Source organism: Ceratina calcarata, unplaced genomic scaffold (genome assembly GCF_001652005.2).
Source record: "Ceratina calcarata isolate Rehan_Ccalc_2016 unplaced genomic scaffold, ASM165200v1 scaffold218, whole genome shotgun sequence".
Classification (NCBI taxonomy): domain Eukaryota; kingdom Metazoa; phylum Arthropoda; class Insecta; order Hymenoptera; family Apidae; genus Ceratina; species Ceratina calcarata.
Window position 1 is genome coordinate 70,677 of NW_017143550.1, and position 22,317 is coordinate 92,993.

Below are 22,317 nucleotides of genomic sequence, written 5' to 3' on the forward strand. Positions count from 1 at the left end.
GTAGCGACAGATTGAGGAACGAGAGGTAGCGGATTAATCTTGTTGCATGGTAAACGGTGGCTGTCACGTGCGTTCGCTATAATCTGCATATAGACCGTCTGCGGGGTTTATTTTGTCTGCAAACAGCGCATATAGTACTTGCCCAGACACACGGCTAAGGAGTTGAACCGCTGCCACAGTATTGCGACTGTGCTTGGTTAATGAGCCAACCGATCGTCGTTTTATTGAGTCGCGGCCAACGACAGCGTGAACGCGTTGGATAGGAAAAGACCGGATGGATTTATATCGTCGATCGTTTAATTAAACGTTTCGAGTGGACTTGCTGCGGTTATATTCTGCAATATCGAAACTCTTTTCGCTGGACGGATAGAAAGTCGGTTAATGGTTCCTCCATTATTGCGGACGTAGATACTTTTCGTATTCTTCTCGACGCGTTCCCTACAGTTATCCGGATTACGATTCTTTATTCCGTCGTTATTTATTGAACTTCCCCGGTTAAAGCTGACGCGAAAGCCGTGGCACAATTTTTGCTTCACTTTCATTTTACTGTTCTCCTGGAAGTCGGTTAATTAAGGAGACAATTATTTGCTGTTTCAGGTGGCTTGAAACAGGGTAACGGTATAGGTAGCGCGAGTAGTTCCAGAAGCACGAGCCCGAGTCAGCAACAGTCGGCGCAGTCCGGGCTCTCCTTCATCCCTCAGCCGAGAAATCAGAGTTCAACAAACAGGCAACCCGCAGCTACCACGCCAAGGTAAATATCCATTTTCCTTGAAGATGATGCGGTACAGGTAATCCAAACTAAATTCGTTCTTTGATGTTTGCATCGAAATTGTGTTGAACAAATTCTTGCGAGTCAAGGTGTCGGAATCAGACTACTTTAGAATTAAGTATGGATTAACTGTAAGATTGATGTCAAACATAATATACTAATTTTATGGGACGATAAGGTAATCAATGGATGTCAATTTTTTCAGCCCTCGGACGTCGACGGTAGGCAAACCCAGTAGCGTGAGGTCTGCTCAACCTTCCCCATATACCGCGCCGGGAGCGCCCGCACAGCAAAATAAAAATTCTGTCCTGGACAAGTTCAAGCTCTTCAACAACAAAGAGAAAAACCAAGACCGCGGGAAAGCATCGTCGGGTGTGTCGAAGCGTACATCGAGTTCTTCCGGCTTTTCGTCCGCCAGGTCAGAACATTCGGACAGTTCGACATCTCTATGCGATCAGAGCAAGCAGCTGCAACTAGAGTCGCCGAAGAGTCGAGCACTGAAGTCAAAGTTGCAGTCGACTAAAGCGGCGAAACAAGCGAGCCCGAAGACCGTGAGGAAGGAGCAGAGCAAAGCTCAGAGCAAAATCGCGAGAACGAAAGGTGTGCCCGATAAACTAGGCAGCTATAATCCACCTCTGGAAGATGTCAAGGCTAGTAAAATCGGTGGCGTGGGCACTAAGCTGGCCATGGATAAGAAGTCTTCCAATTTCCACGATCTATTGAAACAACAACCGAGCAGCCAATTGCAAAAATTGAATCCTTCGATGTTGGTCCCCGCCAAGCAAATCACCCCGCAGGACACGAAGAACTTCGGCAGTTTGAAGAACGATACGTCGAAGCAATCGTCGAGACCGAAGATGGAATTACCAGCTAAGATACCGGACGCGAAGATCCACTTGCAAAATATGAAAGCTCCACCGAACGGATTAAACAAAGATGTTTTGGTGCAAAAGGGATTAATGAACAATGCGAACGGAATGATTAAGCAGCCCGAGGAGATGATGACCGATGAAAATAGTCTGTCGATCGATCACACATTGACGATGAATCAGGCGAATCTGTGCGACCAGAAGATGGACAAGCATAAACAGATAAGCGAGACCGTGTTAAGGAATAACCAGTCGGAATCGATGGAAAATGCGAACAGTCCATCGAAGCAGCGAGACGCAAGCTTGTCGGCGAAAGCCAGAGTTTCGAACGAGGTGCAAGATTCGGAACGCGCGCACGAGAGGCAAATACCTAATTCTCCTCGCAACAATCCGGAATCAACGACGGACGAGAAACTGGCGGACGTACATGAGGGACCAACAACGCACCCCGTAACGAATCACTCGGTTCCTTCCCAAGTTTCCAACTTGAACTTTGGAGCGAACAAGCAACCGCCGATCCTGAACAGTCCTCTGCAGGGCTCGGGTTTGAACGGTTCCGGGAGCCCGGGTTCCAGCATTCCGAAGCCCACGGCCTTGGTGAAAGGCACCTCGAAACCGCCGAAGGAAAACGGCATGCCGGGCGCACCGACGCCCACGAAATTGAAGGCAGACGCTTTGCATCGTAAGCTAGATCCGAACACGGTCGCGATGGTGTCACCGATGCCGAGCATCTCGGATTTGATGTCTGAGAGTTCCCATAGCAATTCGAATAGCACGGGCCAGAGCAACTCGAGCGACAGCAGCGTAATTTATAGGCCCAGCAGCGAAAGCGGTAGCGAGATCAAAACTATACCCAATAGAAAAATTGACACAACATTCGAACAAATGGAAAAGGTTCGTACCCCTACTGTTATTATCATGCTTCAGCATTTCTCTCTATATTTTGCATTTAAACGGTAATTGATAAACTCTCATGTCAGCGTTATATGTTCGCGGTTAAATCAGAACATGTATTATCGACTTAGAATCTACTGAAAGATTAGCTTCAAAGATCAGAGTATTATAATCTTGATTATTTCCATAGGTTCTCTCGGAAAGTTCAACCTGTGGCGGTTCGATGGGCGACGACGAGGCCGAGATGACGGTAAAGCCGATGCAGCCTCTGCTTCGCGGTTACACGCCGGGCGCGAGGGCTCTTCAAACCCTGCCGAGTAGAACGACCGCGCGACAGTACACGATTCTTCATTCCTCGTCCCATCATCATGTCGGTCACGATTACGCGGACATCGACGTCACCTCTGGTTACCTAAGCGATGGTGAGGTACTTCGCGGTGGTATGACCGTCGGAAGTCGAACCCTGTCCGACCTCTGCGATGGTTACATGTCCGAGGGCGGTGCATCGCTGTACGCGCGCAGAATAAATCCGTCTTATGGCCACGACCACGAAAGGTAAGTTCATAAAATTATTACTTCAAAATGTATTAAGCTGTATAGTAACGCGGCAAAAGTGTAGTTGGTCCGGAAAAAGAACGATTTTACGAAGCTAGCTAACATGAATCAAGAAGTGACGACAAATTTCTAATTTTTTATATTAAGACTGATTTTAATGTACCGTAAAGTGAAAATCGTCTACGCGAGGTTCACTGCGACTTGAGTTGAGAGGCTTATAAACCTTAAGTATACACTCTTCGCGAATCAATATCTCGTCTTCTCATCCGTCGTTCACGTGCTTCATTTACGCCTCTTCTTTATGCAAGGCTTTGCTTACATTATTAACACCCAGTTTATTCGGTATTACATACATTTAATGTATTCAGATCCTTTCTAAATTTCCATAAGAACTCAGGTACTATATTACAAATTTTTAACATCTTTACGAATACACAAGTAGAAATTGTCAGTATAATTGATCGTGCATGCAGCAGATAAAATAAAACGAAATATAAACCATGAACGATTTTAGAGATTCCGTAAATAAACGAAGTCGAGAATTAATTCAATCTTTTCCGAAAACATTTCAAAACCACTAAAAAGACCCCTAAAGACAAAGTGCACTTCATTATGCATGCTTTCGTCCATTTATTTTCAAGAGGGCATCTTGCTGTCTCTTTGTGCACGTGTTTCGGTAGGATGAGTCACAGCTACCACGTGAATGCAAAATACAAGCCGCCAGATTTATCAGCGTAGACCCATCCCGAATTCCAATTTGTCATTCGCTCAGTATTCTTCATTAATCTCAATTTTTATCAAATATAATATAATAACCAGTGAATAATTGGTACCAAAAAGATTATTCATAAACTCATTTCATTTTGCTTATTCATATTATATACTCTACCAATGAACAAAATCCTTTGGGAATTAGCTACGTGGAACTCAAGTCAAATAAGAATTACATTACTATTCGAATGTAAATCGTCTCGTTATAAAACCAATCGTGAGTTGAGTTAAAAAATTTTCAAACACAGATAGGCGCACCTGCGACGAAAGTCGAGTTACTCTAGCGTGAATCACTTCGCGAAGTCGTGCCGCGGTATCTGAATAAGGCTCATGCAGCGAGTGGTCATGCCAGCACGTACTAACGGCGTTTAATTAGACGAATTTTGCGGGGCTAATTTCGTGTGGGCCTCCAATTACTCAGCTCCAGCTCACGTCAGATTACCGCGGTTATCTTTGGTTACACGGATTACTTCGATTGAATTAAATAAACCCTCCGAGATATCAGTTAATTAACTTCCATATCCATATTTCGCTTTTTTATTTAGACCTCCTCGCTGAATTTTCTCGTCCATGAAATCCTATTAGCTTCTTATTAACCAGTTGGAATATTAAAAATGATTTTACAGTAGTCTTTGAAGTAGAAAATTAAAACTGAAATTCTTTCATAGAGCAGGGTGGGTGGAGGGTGGCCAGGGTGTAAAGATAGCTGAAAATTCTCTTTTTACCAATTAATTCCGACTATCATAATGATAAGGAACGATTTTATATTTAAAAAAAATTGTTGATATAAGAAACTACATTGTGAGTTAGACAATGGAAGAAGGACAGAAAATAGATCGCTGCTGATCATCTCGATTAAATTGGTCACATTGAATTTGGGATTCGTCTCGGTTGAATAGAATCTCGTTGAAGCGTGGTCTGTTTTATTCAACTCGTTCAACTATTCAACCTCATTTGATTTCCTTCAAACGTGTCGCCCATATAAATCGTATTGGATGTGCGACAATAATTTCTCACGAATGTCCTGTATTACGAACCAGTCCGTTAGATAAGAAAGTGTACCGCAATTTTCGCTCGAATATGGGCCAGCGTGATTCGGCAGGGAAACTCTGATCAATGATGATTCAGATGAATGAACGATTTGAATGCATTTCACTGAAATACTCTAAAATTTGAAATGCAGTTACAAGGAAGGAAATATTAATGCCGAAGCATAATACATTGACATTTCTAGTCTCCTCTTTAGATTAAAAAAAAAAATGCAGGAAACTTGCTGGAAACGAGCTAAAATGACTTCAAGTGGATTATCTCGATTATGTCAAGGAAGCAATGTCAGCCTTGAATTGGTAGTTGCATGCGCATAGCCTCTTGCCCCCGAGGCAATTTTCCTCCTGTACCGATACTCGAAACCTCGGCACGATCCAGACACTTGTATGGCTATACACTATACGACGTGTACATGTACAATCTAGGCGAAAAACGTGTATCGTCTGTAATCTTGTCCGATTCATTTTCCGACGATAAGGATACGATGTATTTTAAACACAAAATTCGATATGACGCTACGAATTTATAGACTATTTGAATGCTTCACTTATTCAGTTTGTTTATACAATTTAACCGGAATTTTTAATTTTGTCAAATACCATTTGATACTTTTTGTGGCACACGACACGTCGTTTGGCCACAGAGAAAGATTCCACTCGGTCTTAATTTTTTACGGTGATTTATTCATTCAGTAATGGCCACTTATCGCGTAACACGGACTATTTTTCGCGACATTCTTGGTGTAAATCCAACGAGATCGGCGTTGAACCGCAGTGGGACAATGCTGTTTCCCGTAATACGCGAAACAGCCGGGGGCGTGTTTCTGGACCCTCTCCAGGCTGGCTAAACTCGTTTTGGCATAAGCAAGCCGCGTATCATCCGCTTGAAACCCGACGCGCTTTTCGGAAATTCAATATACTCGCCCCCGTCTCTCGGTTCAACCCCTCCTGTAGGTGCGTGTCCTTCGTCGTGAAGAGGACCCCATAAAGAAGGGGCGAGGACGGCAACAAAGGAGACGAGCCCCGCGAGCATATTCCGGCGATTACGAATCCTTCACGAACGCCAAAAAACGTTATCTCCCTCGCGACTCCTTACTCTCCATGCTTTTTAATTCATCCATCGAGTACTGTCACTCACCTGGTGCCGCATTTTTGTGCTTTTCTTTCTTCCCGGCGAAGAATAATGTTCGAGGGTGCGCGTGACTAATGATTTGAAGGAAGAGTTCGCGTCGCGGTTCTATGGATTCTGCCACGAAGAATATAGTATCATCGATTTGTTAAACTTATTGTCCAGAGACTGACTAAAGATTTTGTTTCTCGAAAATAACAATAGTCAAACAATAAACGATAACGCAGGTTTCATTGGAGATGCGCTAACGCGATTAAAGTTGAATCCTCGAAGTGATTCTCAAGGAACTGAAGAACAGAAGGAATACATAATACATAGACGTAGGTTCGACCTTAACGTCGTCAAACAATTGTAGGACGGACAAGCGGCAAAGCGAGAAATCAATTCGAACCAACCAAAGGAGACGTACATAACTGCATGCAGAAAGACAAGCGTCTTTGTCTTTTCCCAGCGACGCCTCGCATTGTCCTTTTGAGTTGGCACGATAATAAATAGAAGACCGTATGTACAGTTGAGTGTTTGCACCTCGCCTAATTCTCGATATCATTTCTTCGTTACTGGAACGGCGTTATGTCAGTTCGTTTTCGTTTGGAGATAATTGGAATTGAAAACGAAGTTTTGTATATCTGAACGAACGTTCATTATTACGTTCTATGTGTTTCTGAATGGACGATGTTAATATCGCGATCCAATTTAACTTGCGTGGAGCTACAAAACTTCTACATAGAAAGTGTACAATTTTAATTGTATGACAATCAACACATTTAAAGAGAAACCTAGCGAGAACCGCATATTTGACGCGGTTGGCCTCGATTGCTGCGCTAAATTACTTCTCACGGAACTGCCATAACTCTTTGACGGGTTGTCATAGCACGGCACTCGATCCTTTTAATTGTTTCGTAAATCACTCATACATAAACCGGCAGCTCTCCACGATCAACGCGTTTACTTGATTGTGATTTAAAACGGTTGTTCCCTTCTCGAGGGTGCCTAGTGGATACACACAAATTATAGTGATCCGACCGTTCATTTTTAGTGTGGCCGTAATTGGCTACTCAAGTGGGATGTTTATAAAAAGTTAAATACGCTTTCATGCTCTTAAAACTCGGTTAAAATATTGGGGTAACGTTTAATGCTCGTGCACTTCGCTTCATATTTATTTCCGCTCGAAAATGTATTTCGCATTAAAATTGATGGAAAATACTCAGCTGTATACTTTATAAAATTGCTTATAGGAAATGAATACTTTTAAGTATAAAAACAAAACTACTTTTTTTTTTAACTGAAAATGTGTCTCATCTTTTACAGAGTCCAGCGTAATATTTTTTCATTTTATTATTCTCTTTCGTAACATCGGATCGTTACGCTTTCGCATTGAATTTGTTGGTGAAACGATTCTCTTTCAATACGCGTTATTGATCGTACAATTTAATCCATCTTGTTAATTAACTCGGCCATATTATGCCCGTCCGATTCATCTGCAACGTATTCGCGAATAATGGTTGAAAAATTAACAATCGTATATTTCCAACAATACCATTCTGTTCAATATGGAATGAAATTGTACGAAATGCATTTTATTACCTACAATAAAATCATATTGTTCGTAGAGCGTATTTTACTGTGAAAAGAACCATTAAATAATACATTTATTAGAAATCAAGTGTTTCAAAATATTGCACGTTGCAAAATGCATTTAGCGTAAATAATATTGCACATTTCATCGAATGGCCTCTGCAGCCGTTTGAGCGAAGTAGTGTAGGAACGGAATATAGTCAGCCGTGCGAATTAGTTCAGATAAGAATTGCTCCTGAAACCTTTTACCAAAGTTATTCTATTATATCATTATCTAACAAATTGCATATCATATAATCTGGCAAAACGTATCTAAATAATAAAAAGTCTACAAGGATTTCCTTTTAACGACATGGTCATACATTGCTTTTGAAATGAAAGCATACTCCAGTTTGCTTAGGGAAAATCTAGTCGGCTTCTACCTCTGTTTCTAAGAAATACCACATTCCTCGAGAACTCAGGCAGGTGCATGTCCGTATGAAGACAAGGAACGTGTCGTCGAGAGCCCGACACGACACCGAAACCGGGAATCGGTGCGAGATATTGTCACGACGCAACGACGACGCTTGCGTGCCCCGGCCCGTGACGTCACGTCGATCGATCCGTCGGCGTCGGTTTCGCTGGTGCGATCTGCCGGCGACGTCGCTAAACCCGCGCCGGCAGGGCGGTTCAAGGCGCCACCGAGGGTGGTTCTTGCGCGAAGGCTGAGGAGGGCGCGGAGGGTTGTTCTCGGGGGTTGGTTTGACGGGAAACCCGTCCGCGTACGTACGGTGTAGTGTTGCGCCGATGGGGTGGGGGTGCTCGTCGTCGGGCTCGAGAACGAACGAAACGTACGTACGTACACGATCGACGACGAGCACGGGAACTCGCGGTTAGCGATAGTTCTCCGGGGACGGAGGAACCGGCTGCCTCTTCGTCAAGGTCCACCATTCGCGTTACACCTATTTCCCTCGTCGGTCTCGCCGGGAGATATCATCTTATTTTCGTTCGCATCGTCGGCGTTGTGACGTTCCCCGGGAAGTGTTAAGAACCTCGACGTCCTGCACGGACAAGGAGAGCGACGAACGCGTTCCAAGCCGTTACTCAGGGTAATTCCTTGTATAAATTCTTATATGCCACATCATTCATATTCCGCTCGTTCTGCGGATTCACACATTTCTTACCGTATCGCATCGAATCAGCGTTGTGTTGTGTCGAGTACGTCTTCTGACCTCCTGTGCGAAAAGAAATTTACGCAGTCTGTGTATCTAAATTTTCGGGATAATTTTCAGTTGATCTATTTTTTCATCGTTTTTCCAGTTGATCGATACGAGGACCAATTTTACATATTTTTTCGCTATTGTGATGTGTTATGAGAGTGAGTGACGGTCCGCACAAGAATACACTTCAAGAAGTCAGTTTTTTCATTGGCAGTCTTTAGTTTAGTCTCGTTTTCTCGACGAAGCTACGATTTCTAAAGTTTTGTTTTCTGGCCGGTCGAAGGACAGCGGTAGGGAAATATCGGTGCACTCGATGTCAAGGTTAGGGAAAGTTTTCGGGGTAAATGATCGATCACGAGTGTTAGTTTGTTGAGGTCCTTCGGTACGCAACAACATCAAGAAGTTCGTAACGCCGCTCCACGCGTAAAGTGATAAATTGCAGTTTTGTACACGGTTAATAATTCGAAATATAGTTCACGTTTATGTACAGTCATTTATGATATTTCTATCGCAAGCAAATAACAAACAGTAAAATCAGACCTCATTGTTGTCTTCTATTTAAGTACAAAATACTACTTTCATTACTTAGTTTCTGCAATTTACAAATCGCATTACGTAGATATTAAGAATTAAAATTTCTAAGTCTGTTAGAATTTAGTACTGTAAAAATAATCTACAATACCAGATTCGTTCTTAACGCAAGATACGAGCATGCAAAACCATTACGCTTCCTACGTTACGTTTCCAATAACTTGTAACAAATAATTATAGCGAAAGAAGTCGCGGAAGGTTGTAAAGAAATGTCGCGAAAGCATTATGAGAAGCGGGAGTGCGTTAATCGCATTAGCTGGTAAAGACTTGCACCGTCGGTATGCTCACGTAAGCGCAGTGCATAATCCTAATCCTACGCGCGTGATTCGTGAATTATTAATCGTACGAGCCACGGGACATCCTAGGATTTGCGTCAGCGAATTTGTTACCCGGCGGCGGCGACGACTTGTCTAAATGCAAAGCAAACGTGATCCGTCCGTTCCGTCATCGCGCCAACTTATGTTACTCGATGGCTAATTAGCCAACGGTATCACCGTTCGACCTTTCGCGTCAGCTTAATGACCATTATCGATTTCGTTTCGATGGTCAACGACATATAAGCTCTTCAGTATATAATTTATTTATAATTGGATGGTTCCGTACTAAATTTGTGCAACGTTTTCAAACACCCAAGGGTTCACCGATCGAACAAAGAAACGCGGCTATTTTTCGTCGGATAAGTTGGACTGCAATTTTAATTGACGGCGAGCACGAAGGCCTATCCGAGGCAAAGGGAACGGACAGAAACGCGCGGACAGCAATTCATCGATTTGGAACAGGTTTACGGGGATACTGGCACGCTGTCCGCGGAGTGGATTGACTCTCGGGTATCTAATCTCGCTAATAGAGCAATTTCTATACGATTTGAATCCTACCCTCATTTGGCACGATTCACGAGCCCTAGAGCAAGCCGCGGCAGATACCTTTTGAAACGCCTGCAGCGTTTCAGGCAGGGATTCCTTACAAAAAAAAAAAAGCTACTGCGCTTCGCCATTGTCTAGTACATCCAGCTTTTATATTCCGCGCGTTAGCTCATCCAAGTGTCTCTAAATAGAAAAGCTTCGCTACCATAGCCCGCGTACGGTTTGTTGTTGCTCGGGAACCTCCTCGGATGGCTAGAAACCATGATTGAAACGAAACATGGTAGAAATTCCAATCGGTGAACGTAGCTGGTTTGAAATCATATAATAACAAGTTACGTTCTCCTGCAGTAAAGAATTTTAACGTCAGGTAATCGTAAAAACAGAAGAACACTTGATTCATTTCACATTTTACGGTTCATTGGGTCAGTAATGACGCTAATTGTATAGCGGTAGTGAAAAGTGTAAACACGAGTAAAACGCGAAACAAAAAGCCAGCAAAAATGGTTTTTAATCGAATATCGTTTCGCGTCGGTCGAGCGTAAACATTAACGAGCAACGGCACGTGCTTTTTTTAGATACGTGGGTGGTTCGAGGCGAGAGTTGTCAGGGGTGAAGGAACTGGTGACCTCGAGGAGGGTGCAGAAAAGACCCTCGGCGAACGTGGTAAGGTCGGATGGAGGTTGCATCGGGGGTAGTCCAGGAAGCGGGCTGCTAGGCGGTTGCAGCGGCGGCAGCGACGCCTTAGCAGAGTTAACCATCGAGGACCTGGCATCTATTCCCGCCGGAAATCACACCACCGCCAATCACACGGGCCATTCCTCTCATCACAAGGTCAGTGAACTTCACCTGAATCGATATTTCGTCGGTGGTTGTTCATTCTTTAAAATAAAGCTCGAAATAACCGTGGCACGGTGCTCCGGCTGCATCGCGCAGCTGCCTTCCGTAACTGTACTAAACACTTGAAACTTTATTATTCGTCTGGTATTTTCGGAATTCGTCTACATCCTCGATTTTGAAGCTTCTAACAAACGGTTTGTTTCTCTGTTCTCATAGTTGTCAGTCATTTCGTTCAATTCGTTGGTCTTGATATAAATCATTGGTATAAATCACATGTTTTCTTGTTGCATTATCATCTAAATCGAATTCGTCAATTTTCCAATATCCAAATCGAAAAGAGGTGCAAATAGAACAGGAATAACACGACGAACACTAGAGACATATCATAACCGTAGCTACAAGAGTCTATTTATTTAATTGCTGTCCGGGTCGCGTGTCTGGCGAAACCTCAATCAAAGTAATTCACCCATGGTTTGTTCGGTAAATACGCAACAATGGACGCGACGCACCGAGTTCGGTCGATTCGGTATCAATTAGGTTTCATTAATCAGTTGACATCAAATTGTGCGACAAACGTAGGCGGAAATTAATTAAGCTTAAATCGGAGCCGCACCGCGCTGCCTGCCGCGGATTGATCCGATTTGAAATGAATGGTAACGAACTGAAACAATGCAAATTACATCAGCGCAGGCCGTTACGAGACAGAGAAAGACGCGAGCGTGGAACGAGCGTGAGTGGCTGATTCGTTAGTCGTTACGGTTTCTTGAACCAAATCTCTATAATTGCCAAACGCATCCGAACAGTGAACGACGCTAGTGCCACTCGACATATAATAATTATTCACGACGCATTACGCACTGCCACCTAATTATTCAATGGCTGTGTGCGCGCTCCCGCGTCGTCGCGGTTCAGCCGAAACGTACCTAAGTTGGCTCGACGACGAGCTGAAGTGCACGAACGAGCGTGGATGCGAGTTCGAGTGCAAACAATGAAATTACAAAGCGTCTCCTTCGTATATGCCTACCCACCACGTATGTGTCAGCTGTTACGTGGTGCAGCTGCCATATACTGGGTGGTTCGTATTAAATGCTTGCCGCACGAGTCGGAAATCGAGTTACAGACGAAGTTGAATTAAAGGGTCGCCTGTCACGTCGCCGCCGATTCGATTCGAATCGCAATGAAACGACGACTTTTATCGAGTTTCACATTTACACAATCAATGTCGTTCAAATTTTTATTGACCGCTTTTAATCTCAGTGATTAAGGTCAGAGAGTTTTAGAATAATCTTTTTTAACGGCGTTTCTAAATAGCTTTACATTTCGATGTCTCACCAAACATATCGCACTGTAATTTTAAATTTATTATTATTGTTCATTTTTCTTCAATCGTACTGTATCAACGTGTGATTGCCTGCTCGCGTCACGAATGATTCTCCCCGGAACGAAGTCGGCCTCGGTAACACGCGTTTATTTTCTCCCCTTTTATCTCCCTTGATAGACGGACCGCGTTGCATCGGGTGTAACACTGCATGTTGCATTTGACCCCCTTTCTCCCTTAATAGCCCCATTCACCGTGGGCTCCCTTTTTCTATGTGTTGCGTTGCCTCGTCTCGGCGCATCATACAACTCCGCGCCGTATGTTGCCGTCTCGAGCGTACGTATGCGTTTTGCATCCCGCGCCGACTACATGCTACGTACCCGGTTGAATAAAAGGCTTAGAGGACCCACGGGATATCTCGGACCAACTTCCCAACGTTCTTATCGGAGCGAATAAAGGACAAAAGGGGAGAAAGAAAGTATCCGACTCGCCTCGCCTGCGTCTGGTATTGTCGTTCGATTTGTCCTCATCGTTTCTTACGGCTTTCTTAACTTCCATTCGTACCTCCTTATCTGCACTCTTCTTATCCCCGTTATTAAATGTAAATTTTTAACTCTGCTCGGACGGCAATCCACTTTTTTATTCTCGGAAGGCAGTAAAGCATCTCTTATCTAAATCGCTTATCTTTCATTCCGGCAGCAAATATGCGAACACTTAGAATTTAAAGTTTATTTCAATTGGTTTTTGTCTCGTTTTGTGCATCTCGGTATTTGTAACCAGCGGTACATTTTTCTTCTCCTTATCAGTACTTCCTGTCTTCGTTTTCTGTTTTCTATTTTCTTGAAAGCTTCAAAGATTTTGGGAAACATTTCAACGGTCGGGGTGTTCTCCGCAGAGTGGGTGTCAGTTTCTTGCTGGCTATGTTTTCAGAAAAACAGAACGTTCGGTGCTTTGTCAGCGAGCCAAGAAAATTGGAAAGAAAAGTACGCGTTTGCCACTATCCTAAACTTTCCCTGAAGAGTCTCGATCGAACCGAACTCAACGACGCGACGTGACGCTCTAATAAATTTAAAAATTTTACGACAGCTCTGTAGAGTTGAAACTTGAGCCAAAGTGCGCTGATAAACATCATAATTAAAGCAGGCAATCCAAACTTCTCACGCTACTAATTTTAATTACCTCGCGCACAGCATGAAGACGAGAAATGTGGGTTGAAGTTGAATCGTGTATCATTCAATTCCCTTGAAGATTGCAAAAGCGACTGAACTCACTTACTGATTAATTAATGAAATGAGTATTGACATGTCAGATTAAATGTTGCTGTCAGTCAATGGACACAAAGACGCGAGGCAAGAGGAAAATAAAAAGCTTTACACCACCCTCGGACTGAATTCATACCGGTATACTACAACGCAAGTGGGTGGGCTTCAAGGATCAGTATCGATTCCGAGTTTTCTCCCGGCGCATCGGCGTTCTTCCATATTTTATCCTTTCGCTTCCGTCTCGTTGGCGTTTTTCGTCTTCTTTTTCCTCCCGCGGCATCCTCTTCCGTTCTCCCGAGGCGAAGGATTTGTCAAACTCTTTCGGGGAACGTAAACAACGTCTCCGTCAACGGGAAAGGTCCCAGGTGCATCGTCGCATGAAACGAAGAAGAATGCACAGGTTTCGAAACGGATTGGAAATCGAGGCATGCCGACGTCGTACTGATTTTGTGAAAAACATCTACCTTCTCAAACGATAATAGTTTTTCATTTGACGATGAATGAGCTCATTGTCTATGGAATTTTTTATAAAGAAAATAGAATACAATTGCAATGTTTCTCTTTCTTTAATTAGAAAAAGAAGAGGAGGATTAACGTAAATAGATCCATACACGCGTTGCAGTGAGTTATGCAGCCGGGTCACGGCAGGTCGTCGAATGGAATCGATATCTGCTTGGTGAAATAATAACCGTTCTCTTTCTCCCGTTCGCCTCTGCACCCTTTCAAACTCGGTTTCTGTCGTTCGTGGGCAACAGTTACCGCGAATAGAGCCGATGGCCATAGACACAGCGTCAGGCTCGGGCCCTTTTTTTTTTTCATTGTCTACGTCTATCACTGATAATACGCGCTGATCATGATTGTCATCTTCGGTGCACCACTGCTCATTGTTTACGTCTTTCTGCCCGGTAATTAGAAGAGTTATTTTTGCTTCTTTTAGAGCAAACGGGAAGTTCTCATAGAATTCCTTTGTATCATTCATAATTTAATTTAGCCGTTCCCTGGTTCTACGATTTTTTTTTCAGAGATTTATCTCCGTGTATTTTATTAGAATTATATTTTTCATCTATCTTTTAATGTGAGAAAACAAATAAAATTCATGTCGTCAGATGAACAATTCTTCTTATTTCAAATTGTAAACCTGGTTTAGTGAAAGCAAATATATTCGAGTTTTATGATTTTCTGGAACTTAACATCTTCTCTCATTTTGGTTTATTTCGTCGTATTTTAAGGATACGCGTCTCCCGCAATTACTTCACCGTTTCTCTGAGCACCCATTCAGTCCGCAGTCCCGTTTATTTTATTCATTGCGTTTGCACGGTAATGCAAGCATTGCGAACAAATAAATACTGCTCGTTATGCAAACTACAGTGACCGATTAAGCACTAATTTTCGCTGAAACGCGGAAAACATTCCTCCTTTAAGCGCGTACAAATTATCGCTCATCTCAGCAACAGATAATTCACCCGTGTACCACCGGCTGCGTTAACAATCGTTTTATGCTCATTATCCGTTACCAAATTCTGTCGAACTAAATAATTTATGCGCCGTGAAGATTATCTCTTTTCCACGCTCACATACATGTGCAAATTATGTAAATTATTCATGTACCAATGTAATTTGGGAATTGAATGGGAAAAGTTCGATTCAGAATCTGTTTTTGATGGACGGATGGGAATATATGCTAATGAGTAGCATTGGATTTGTAGTTTATTCCCTTGACATTAAACATCTTCAATCATTCATTTTTTATTGCTATAATATAACGGCGAAACGAAATATAATTATTTTATTGGTCCGGTAGTAATTTCTGAATGATCAATGGAATCGAGTTAAAGGGTTCTTTAGAGGAATACCTTTTTACGTGAAAAGTTATATATCATCCTTTCATAGTCGATAATCCGTCGACGGATAATCCTCGATTTTCCTGCTGCGAATCGAGAATCCCTGACCGGCCCGAAATGTAATCAGCTTCGAAGTAACGTTTCCTTCCCGCTTCTTGAACCCTGCCAACTTGCCGCCGCGTCGGAAAAGACCAGAAGGGTGAAAACCGCTGGGGTGTGGCTCGCATGACACCTCAACAGTTGCAAAACAACGATCCCCTGCTCTTCACTTTGTTCCATTTCGAATGCAAATCACGTTGGCTGAACGCCAACTTACCTGATGATTAGAACCATTTTTTAATTCTCAGTATAATAAACAAAAAAAGAAAATTCTATATAAAACAGTTCCTCCCACTTTCATTTAATATTTTTACGAATAAAAAAAAAGGTATAAATACTTTAATTGAAGAACAGTTTATAATTCAACGAATATAAAACGTAAAAGAGTTAGGAAATGTATTATACAAAGTACGTAATTTTTTTTATTTGTTTCTTCGACATAGTTTTTGGTTGTCAAACTGTGGCATTGTATTTGGCAGCCTAACGTTGTAGTAAGTAGTATAGCGGCATAAAGTGGGGGGCGAGGCAGTGAGGAATGGATCGTCGACCCTCGTAGTTGGCAGTTAACGTTCGTCTGACTGTGGAAACGTGACGTTCATTGTAGGTGGTGCAGAACGATAGTGGTGCTGGTAGTGTTTTCGTGGAACAATACTTCCATCATAGTGACAAATACATTAAAAAATATTATTCTTTACCATACAAATACCGGTATCTCTAATTCTAAATAAATAACATTAAAACACTTATTTTTAACACGTATAATTTACTTAGTTTATTATTGGGGTTCCCGCTGTTGTTTTGTCTAACGAAAGAATGAACAGAACTTTTCGCATACCTAGTAAACTACGAATCTTGAGGAAACCCCTCGATGAAATCACCTAATTTGCTGGAAGGATCTCCTAACTCCCCGAGGCAAATATCATGCCGTCATAACGAATTCTTATTAGTGTTCCGTGGCGTAAATTGGTTTCACACCTAGCTATTTCCTTCGCTAGGCGACTTTTATTGTTGGATCAAATAGGGGTCGGAGTTTTGGTGTAAGATACTGTTTGCACAGTTGCGGTCGATGAAGGAGCCTTTCAGCTTTCGTATTTCTAAGCGAACTTGGAACCGTATTTACCGTGAAACGGTGTCTTTACATCTGAAAATATTTGTGTCTGACATTTCCTTAACAAATCCCTTATTCAAACGATTTCATTGAATTTTTTGTTCAAATACGTCTAACAAAAATTGTATAAAACGCAGAATCCTCTCAATTCTTTTGAATATCGTCTTCTATTTATTTCAAATATAATATCAACATTTCCAAATACAAGTAAAGTGTGATACAAGTTTGACGTTAACTTGTTTTCAGTAAATAAATAGCAAAAGCGAGATCGCTGTTTAAAATCTGCATCGGTCGGAAAGGTGTCTGAAGCAAATAGATCCCGCAGTTTGAATTGTACTAGTCGTCGAGGGTAACAGGGGTGCTTTTACATGAGGGCTATCCTTTAATTATCCCGTCCAATGACGCATTTGATGTTCACGCAGGTATTTCGCCGTTATCGATCGGTTGAATCCCCGTGGCCCACGTGTGTTGGCAAGCTTACGCAGTTTCGTCGAGGGTGCTTTTTCGAAGTTGCCCGACTTCTAGTGAAACCGAGTGGCACGACGTCGCATAACTATGCGAACAACTATTTAACGCGATACACGAAGGATCGTAATTAACGATAACAACTTCCACTGAATGGAGATATTATCGTGTGTTTCTTGGAAATTCACCGGTGGTGTTGAAAGAACTGATCGGTGATAAGCCTAACGTAAAATTAACAGACTGTAATAACTTATGGACGAAGTACATGAGACGATCGTTTATAACACATTATTAAGCTGTTTGTGGTGACATGAAATAAATGCGAAGAAACTGTTGGCGGTAGATCGTTGACCATTAGTACAGAAAATGGTGAGTGCTTTCAACTAAATTTTATGAATCAACAAGGAAAGATATTTTGATTTTATCTGTAGAAATTTTCGATATTCGCGAATTCTTTTTTTACCATCGCTTCCTTTGGACTTCAAGTATTTTCTTCTCGTTAAAAGAAAGGATGGTTTCACGATGGAACTTCCGAGAATAAACTAGCTGGAAAAGAAAGAACGGGATAGGATCGTTTCGTTCTGTACTTGGAAACACATCAGCCGTTTATTTGAATCTTCGCGGCAATAGTGTCGCTCAAAGATAAAGCGGTCCGCGGATATTTATTGTTTCTGGATCGTTCCGTATTCACGCGGTGATGTAAGGCCCGAGGAAATTACCGTCGACGTCATTTCGATCGGTGTAAACACGCCTTTAAAGGGCAGTAAGAGAAAAAGCCGCGTTCAACCCACAGGGATCTTTTGTCCTGGCTTATGGCCTTCTCGGAGCGCGTTTACGATCTGGATAGTAAAAACCGGAGTGGAAGCGTTTCCTACCCCCATGAGTCATTTGGTATACTATATGTAACCCGACGTGGTAAATGAACCTAGGGATTGGGAGGAACGAGGCATGGCACAGCTGGAAGATCAAAGAATTTTCATTCCGTCAATTTACCAGATCGTTTGAAACGATTCTGATTGATTATTTGAACTAAGAGGACCGAATGAGACTTCAGAACGCTGAACGGTTACGAGCACTTACTCGCACATCATTTAGTTTCATGAATCATAAATCAATCTGGCTTCATAATTTTATACGAGGGTGGAAGCTATTGGCAAGAAAGTAACAAGAATGAAAATTTAATGAAGTATTATTAAAATTTAGTAATACGTTATTCAGATATTATTATATGTTACGTAATTTGAGCTTAAGAAAAGAAATGTGGGAATGAATATTTGCCTTACGGTGTTCCCACAGTTCAAATAGTAAAAGTCGATTGGTAGTCGAGAGAGGTCTTGTACCCCTTCGAACAGCCGCCGCGCCGCCATGGCGCCCTATTCTGAATCATACTTATGAGGGTTCTGGCTCTCTGACGAGCCTCGTGCGTGAGAATCGATAATAGTGAGATCAACCTCGCCGGAAGTCCTTGACCCAGGTCGCAAGTTCGATTGCAGTTGCAGCGATATCCTATTAGGAATCTAAAGGGTGGCTGAAAATATCCGGTGAAAGATTCTGTCGCTGATAAAACAACGATTTAAAATGTAGATTAAATAAATAAATTATTTTAACAAGAGATTAACCGGATTTTTTTTTTTTTTTTAAACAGAGAGTGCCGGGTGGTGGAGGCGTGATCGTGGGGGGTGGCGGTAATTCGGCCACCCCCCAAGGTGCGCAGCAGAGCAGCAACCTGGTGTACCGAGTGGTGAGCTCCAGGCACCCTGGCCATCATCCCCACGTGAAAAAATCGGACAGCTCGCAGCAAACGGAGAACTCGGCGTTCAAACACCAACAGCAGTCCGGCTCGAACAGCTCGGCGAACAGCAGCTCGAACAGTCAGCAATGGAAGAAATATATCGAGGCCGGAGCAGCGAGGGACCGGGAGAGAGACAAGGAGGGCGCACCCCCGAGTCCTAGTCCCTCCAGGCGATCGCAGGTAAACATTTATACAGTCTTGTCCCTTCGTACAAGTCAGCGAACTTTAGAATATTGATTTTTCATTGTTTGCTTAACACAGGTATTTTTTAAATCTTTTTTCAATAAACATTTTCCATCATGGCTTGTGATTTATTTTGGATCTCAATTTGGCCTTTTGATTTTTTCGTAGGATAAACATCGAAAACAGGCCATGGCTGAGTATGCAAACGGAGAAAAACCACAAAAAGTTTCATCGGGAACATCGACGAGCGGCAGCAGCAAAGTTAGGGGTGTACCTCAGAGTTTCGGATACGTTAAGAGACACAGTGCTGGTACCAGTCCAAGTCCTAACGGTGTGCAAAATGGGAAAGATTCTGCACGGACTGCTCAAGTTAGCGCGGTTCCAAGGACGAAGGTCAGTAAATTTTGCTTCTATTTTTATCTGGACGCCAGTTTCATGTTACACGCTGGCTAATAAAATTTCGTACTTTATTATTTCAGGTCAAAGTGTCCGGTGGCACGCAGACTTGTACCACCGAACTTCAAGCTAACTCTTCATCGTCAAATCAAGGACATCACTACAAGAGTTACAGCCTTACGGGGCCGAGCGCCAGCCAACTTTCTCAGTCAGTGCGGGATCGACTCATGCTTGGATCGCAGAGCTTACCGAAACCCGGTAGCCCAGAATTTACGGCGCTATTTGCATCTGCCCACCACCGCGAGAGAGGATCCGGCGCGGGTCCGACGACCGCTTCCTTCTCGCCACGGGTGCTCAAGCCATCCGACGGAAGTCTCAGTGATACATGCAGCAATTATGCAGCGCCTGACCTTCAGGGGTATTACACGCCCAACAGTCCGTATACCACATCCTGGATGAGACACAGCAATACTTACACGCCAAGTGGTCGTTCTCAAGGTAAATTCTTTTGTTTCCAAGTTAATTTGTCCTATTTAATTATTTATCTCAACAGAAGAAGAGAATCCGTTAAATTTTATGAAACTTTTTATATTTCAGGAATGGGCTTGTGCGAAGCCGACAGCGTGGAGTCATTGGGCTCGCATCGCGCAAGTTTGACTCACGCTCGTCTGTTGATACATCAAAGAGATTCGACAGGATCACCGGCCCCGCCGAGGCTCAACAGAAGCAACTCCATTAGGTAAGTTCACAAAGAACCCATCCACTTCATTGCATATTAGTTTTCACGACATGGTCAAGAATCTTTTAGACATCATTCGCATACATTCATATGTATAGATGCATGATTAGAGGATGCAATTTTTTTCTCATCACCACGTTATTTGAAACGATCAGTTTCGGCTTGATTTCTTACCATTGTTTATTAATTGTAACCACTCTATGAACAGCGAACGATCCGTTTTTACGGTTAAATAATAGCAGACCATTTAATACCGTTCTAGCCATCTGCGGGACAGGACATTCCCAAGGTAGTGAGAAAATCTAGAATACACATTCGTCCAGAGCCTGTTTTCCATGCATAAGTATTGAAAGAACAGGACCATGATATATATGGTTCTGTTGTACTCTACACGTACACACGAGTGACAGTTTATACGCACTAAACACACACTCGTTCATATTTTATTAAATTCTGTCAAGTACTTTTCTGTTTTACATTTGTACCATTTGAACAGCCAGTCTGTGATAGTTACCTCCGATCAAATCGATGCCTCGTATCTTCTTCGTACTTTATGGTTGATCTATTGCTTGTTGTGCAAACGCATGCTGAAGCTTATTCATTATGAATCTTCTGCACAATGAAAGGAAACGTGAAAAACGTCTTAAATAAATTGCATAAGGTCTTGCAAATTTTACGCAGTTTAAAAGGATTAATCAACGTCTCTTGCGACTCCCGGTTTCTCTCCAAGCGTTTTTTAAACCGTTTCTGTTTTTCGTTTAACTCGTTTCCTTTCACTGTGATGTTACTGAACCGTACGAGTGTATACATGATCGACGAGCGCCGCTTGACGTTCAGACGACGGAAGGGAATTTATCTTTTAATTAGGATGTCTCTTCCAGATCGACTAGTTGCGTATACACTCGCTAGGTAGACAGACGTATTCTCGTTACGTCCTAAGTAAACTGAACGCCAGATGCGAAGAACCCTTGTCCGAACGACTGATCTTTCCGGAATTTTTTATCGAATCGAATCTAACGAGGGCGACATGAATGGCGATTTCTTCGCATCTAACAATTTTCATTCAACGAGGGACACGCGTACATGTAAAAACGCAACTGCCTTCAGGAATGTTTTAATTTTCTTACAGTACATAATACATAAATCGTCGTTACCTTTGCAACCACTTTGGTGCATCGACCCAATTTCCGTATAAGATTTAACTTATGCTATTCTGACCGATCTCATTCCTGCACGCAGTCGAGCGTAACAAACTGCAACAAGTATCTATACAATGTGACTGTGCTTTCTATTTTGAAGAAAAGTACTCGGGTGGATTCGCCTTCGAGAGATACAAAAAAAAAACACTTTCTAAAGTATCGGCTACGTTTCTGTAGACACGAATCGTCTTCTTCTCCTCCTTTCTCTTATTCTTATTTGGAACATCGATATTAGATATCAATCGATGCACGTTGCGCGCTTTACTCTCCGAAGATGCAAACAGTTCTCAAACGATCACTACAATATTTCTACTCAACTCCTTGGTGAAACTTACGCCAGTAAATAAATTTGATTAGGGGAACTGTTTGTCAGTCTTCGGAAGCATTTTACGGTATAAGTATACAACGAATAAAGCGATTTGCCATCAGCGATTCAAAAGGGCGAACACTCTGTTTTCGCAGATCCACGAAAAGCGAAAAAATGTATCCATCGATGTTAGCTAGAGGAAGTGGAGCATCGTCCTCCGTCGGTGAGGAAGTTGGAGTCGGGGTAGGAATGGGCGTGGGCGTCGAACCGTATTACAGTGTACCCGTAGGATCTACCGGGTGTACGGGGCAACACTGGTCGCAACCGACATCTCCTACACCCACGCACGCTTCGCGCCAGCCGCCTAATCTTTACCAGCATGTGCACAAGGATGACGATAGTGAGTTTCCATTTAAAGATATCGTCACTTTTTTACAGAACAGTTCTGTTACATAAATTAGTATGAAGATTTTTAAAGTAGAATTCTCTATAAATCATTTTTATTCTAAG

The 22,317-nt window shown here is 42.6% G+C and overlaps 1 protein-coding gene across 5 annotated transcripts in view; it reads left to right on the plus strand.

Moving 5' to 3' along the window:
• Positions 1 to 22,317, plus strand: part of sick (sickie) — a 127,015-nt gene that overhangs the window by 67,364 nt on the left and 37,334 nt on the right. For 4 of the 5 annotated variants that reach the window (XM_018020140.2, XM_018020141.2, XM_026811397.1 and 1 more), the window contains 10 exons: positions 598 to 751; positions 975 to 2,532; positions 2,723 to 3,087; positions 10,837 to 11,092; positions 18,837 to 19,163; positions 19,335 to 19,559; positions 19,646 to 20,060; positions 20,160 to 20,301; positions 20,564 to 20,590; positions 21,963 to 22,207. In XM_018020140.2, coding sequence (XP_017875629.2) covers positions 598 to 751; positions 975 to 2,532; positions 2,723 to 3,087; positions 10,837 to 11,092; positions 18,837 to 19,163; positions 19,335 to 19,559; positions 19,646 to 20,060; positions 20,160 to 20,301; positions 20,564 to 20,590; positions 21,963 to 22,207 — 3,714 coding nt within the window. The remainder of the gene's footprint in view (positions 1 to 597; positions 752 to 974; positions 2,533 to 2,722; positions 3,088 to 10,836; positions 11,093 to 18,836; positions 19,164 to 19,334; positions 19,560 to 19,645; positions 20,061 to 20,159; positions 20,302 to 20,563; positions 20,591 to 21,962; positions 22,208 to 22,317) is intronic. The other variant, XM_018020142.2, reaches the window with a different exon arrangement.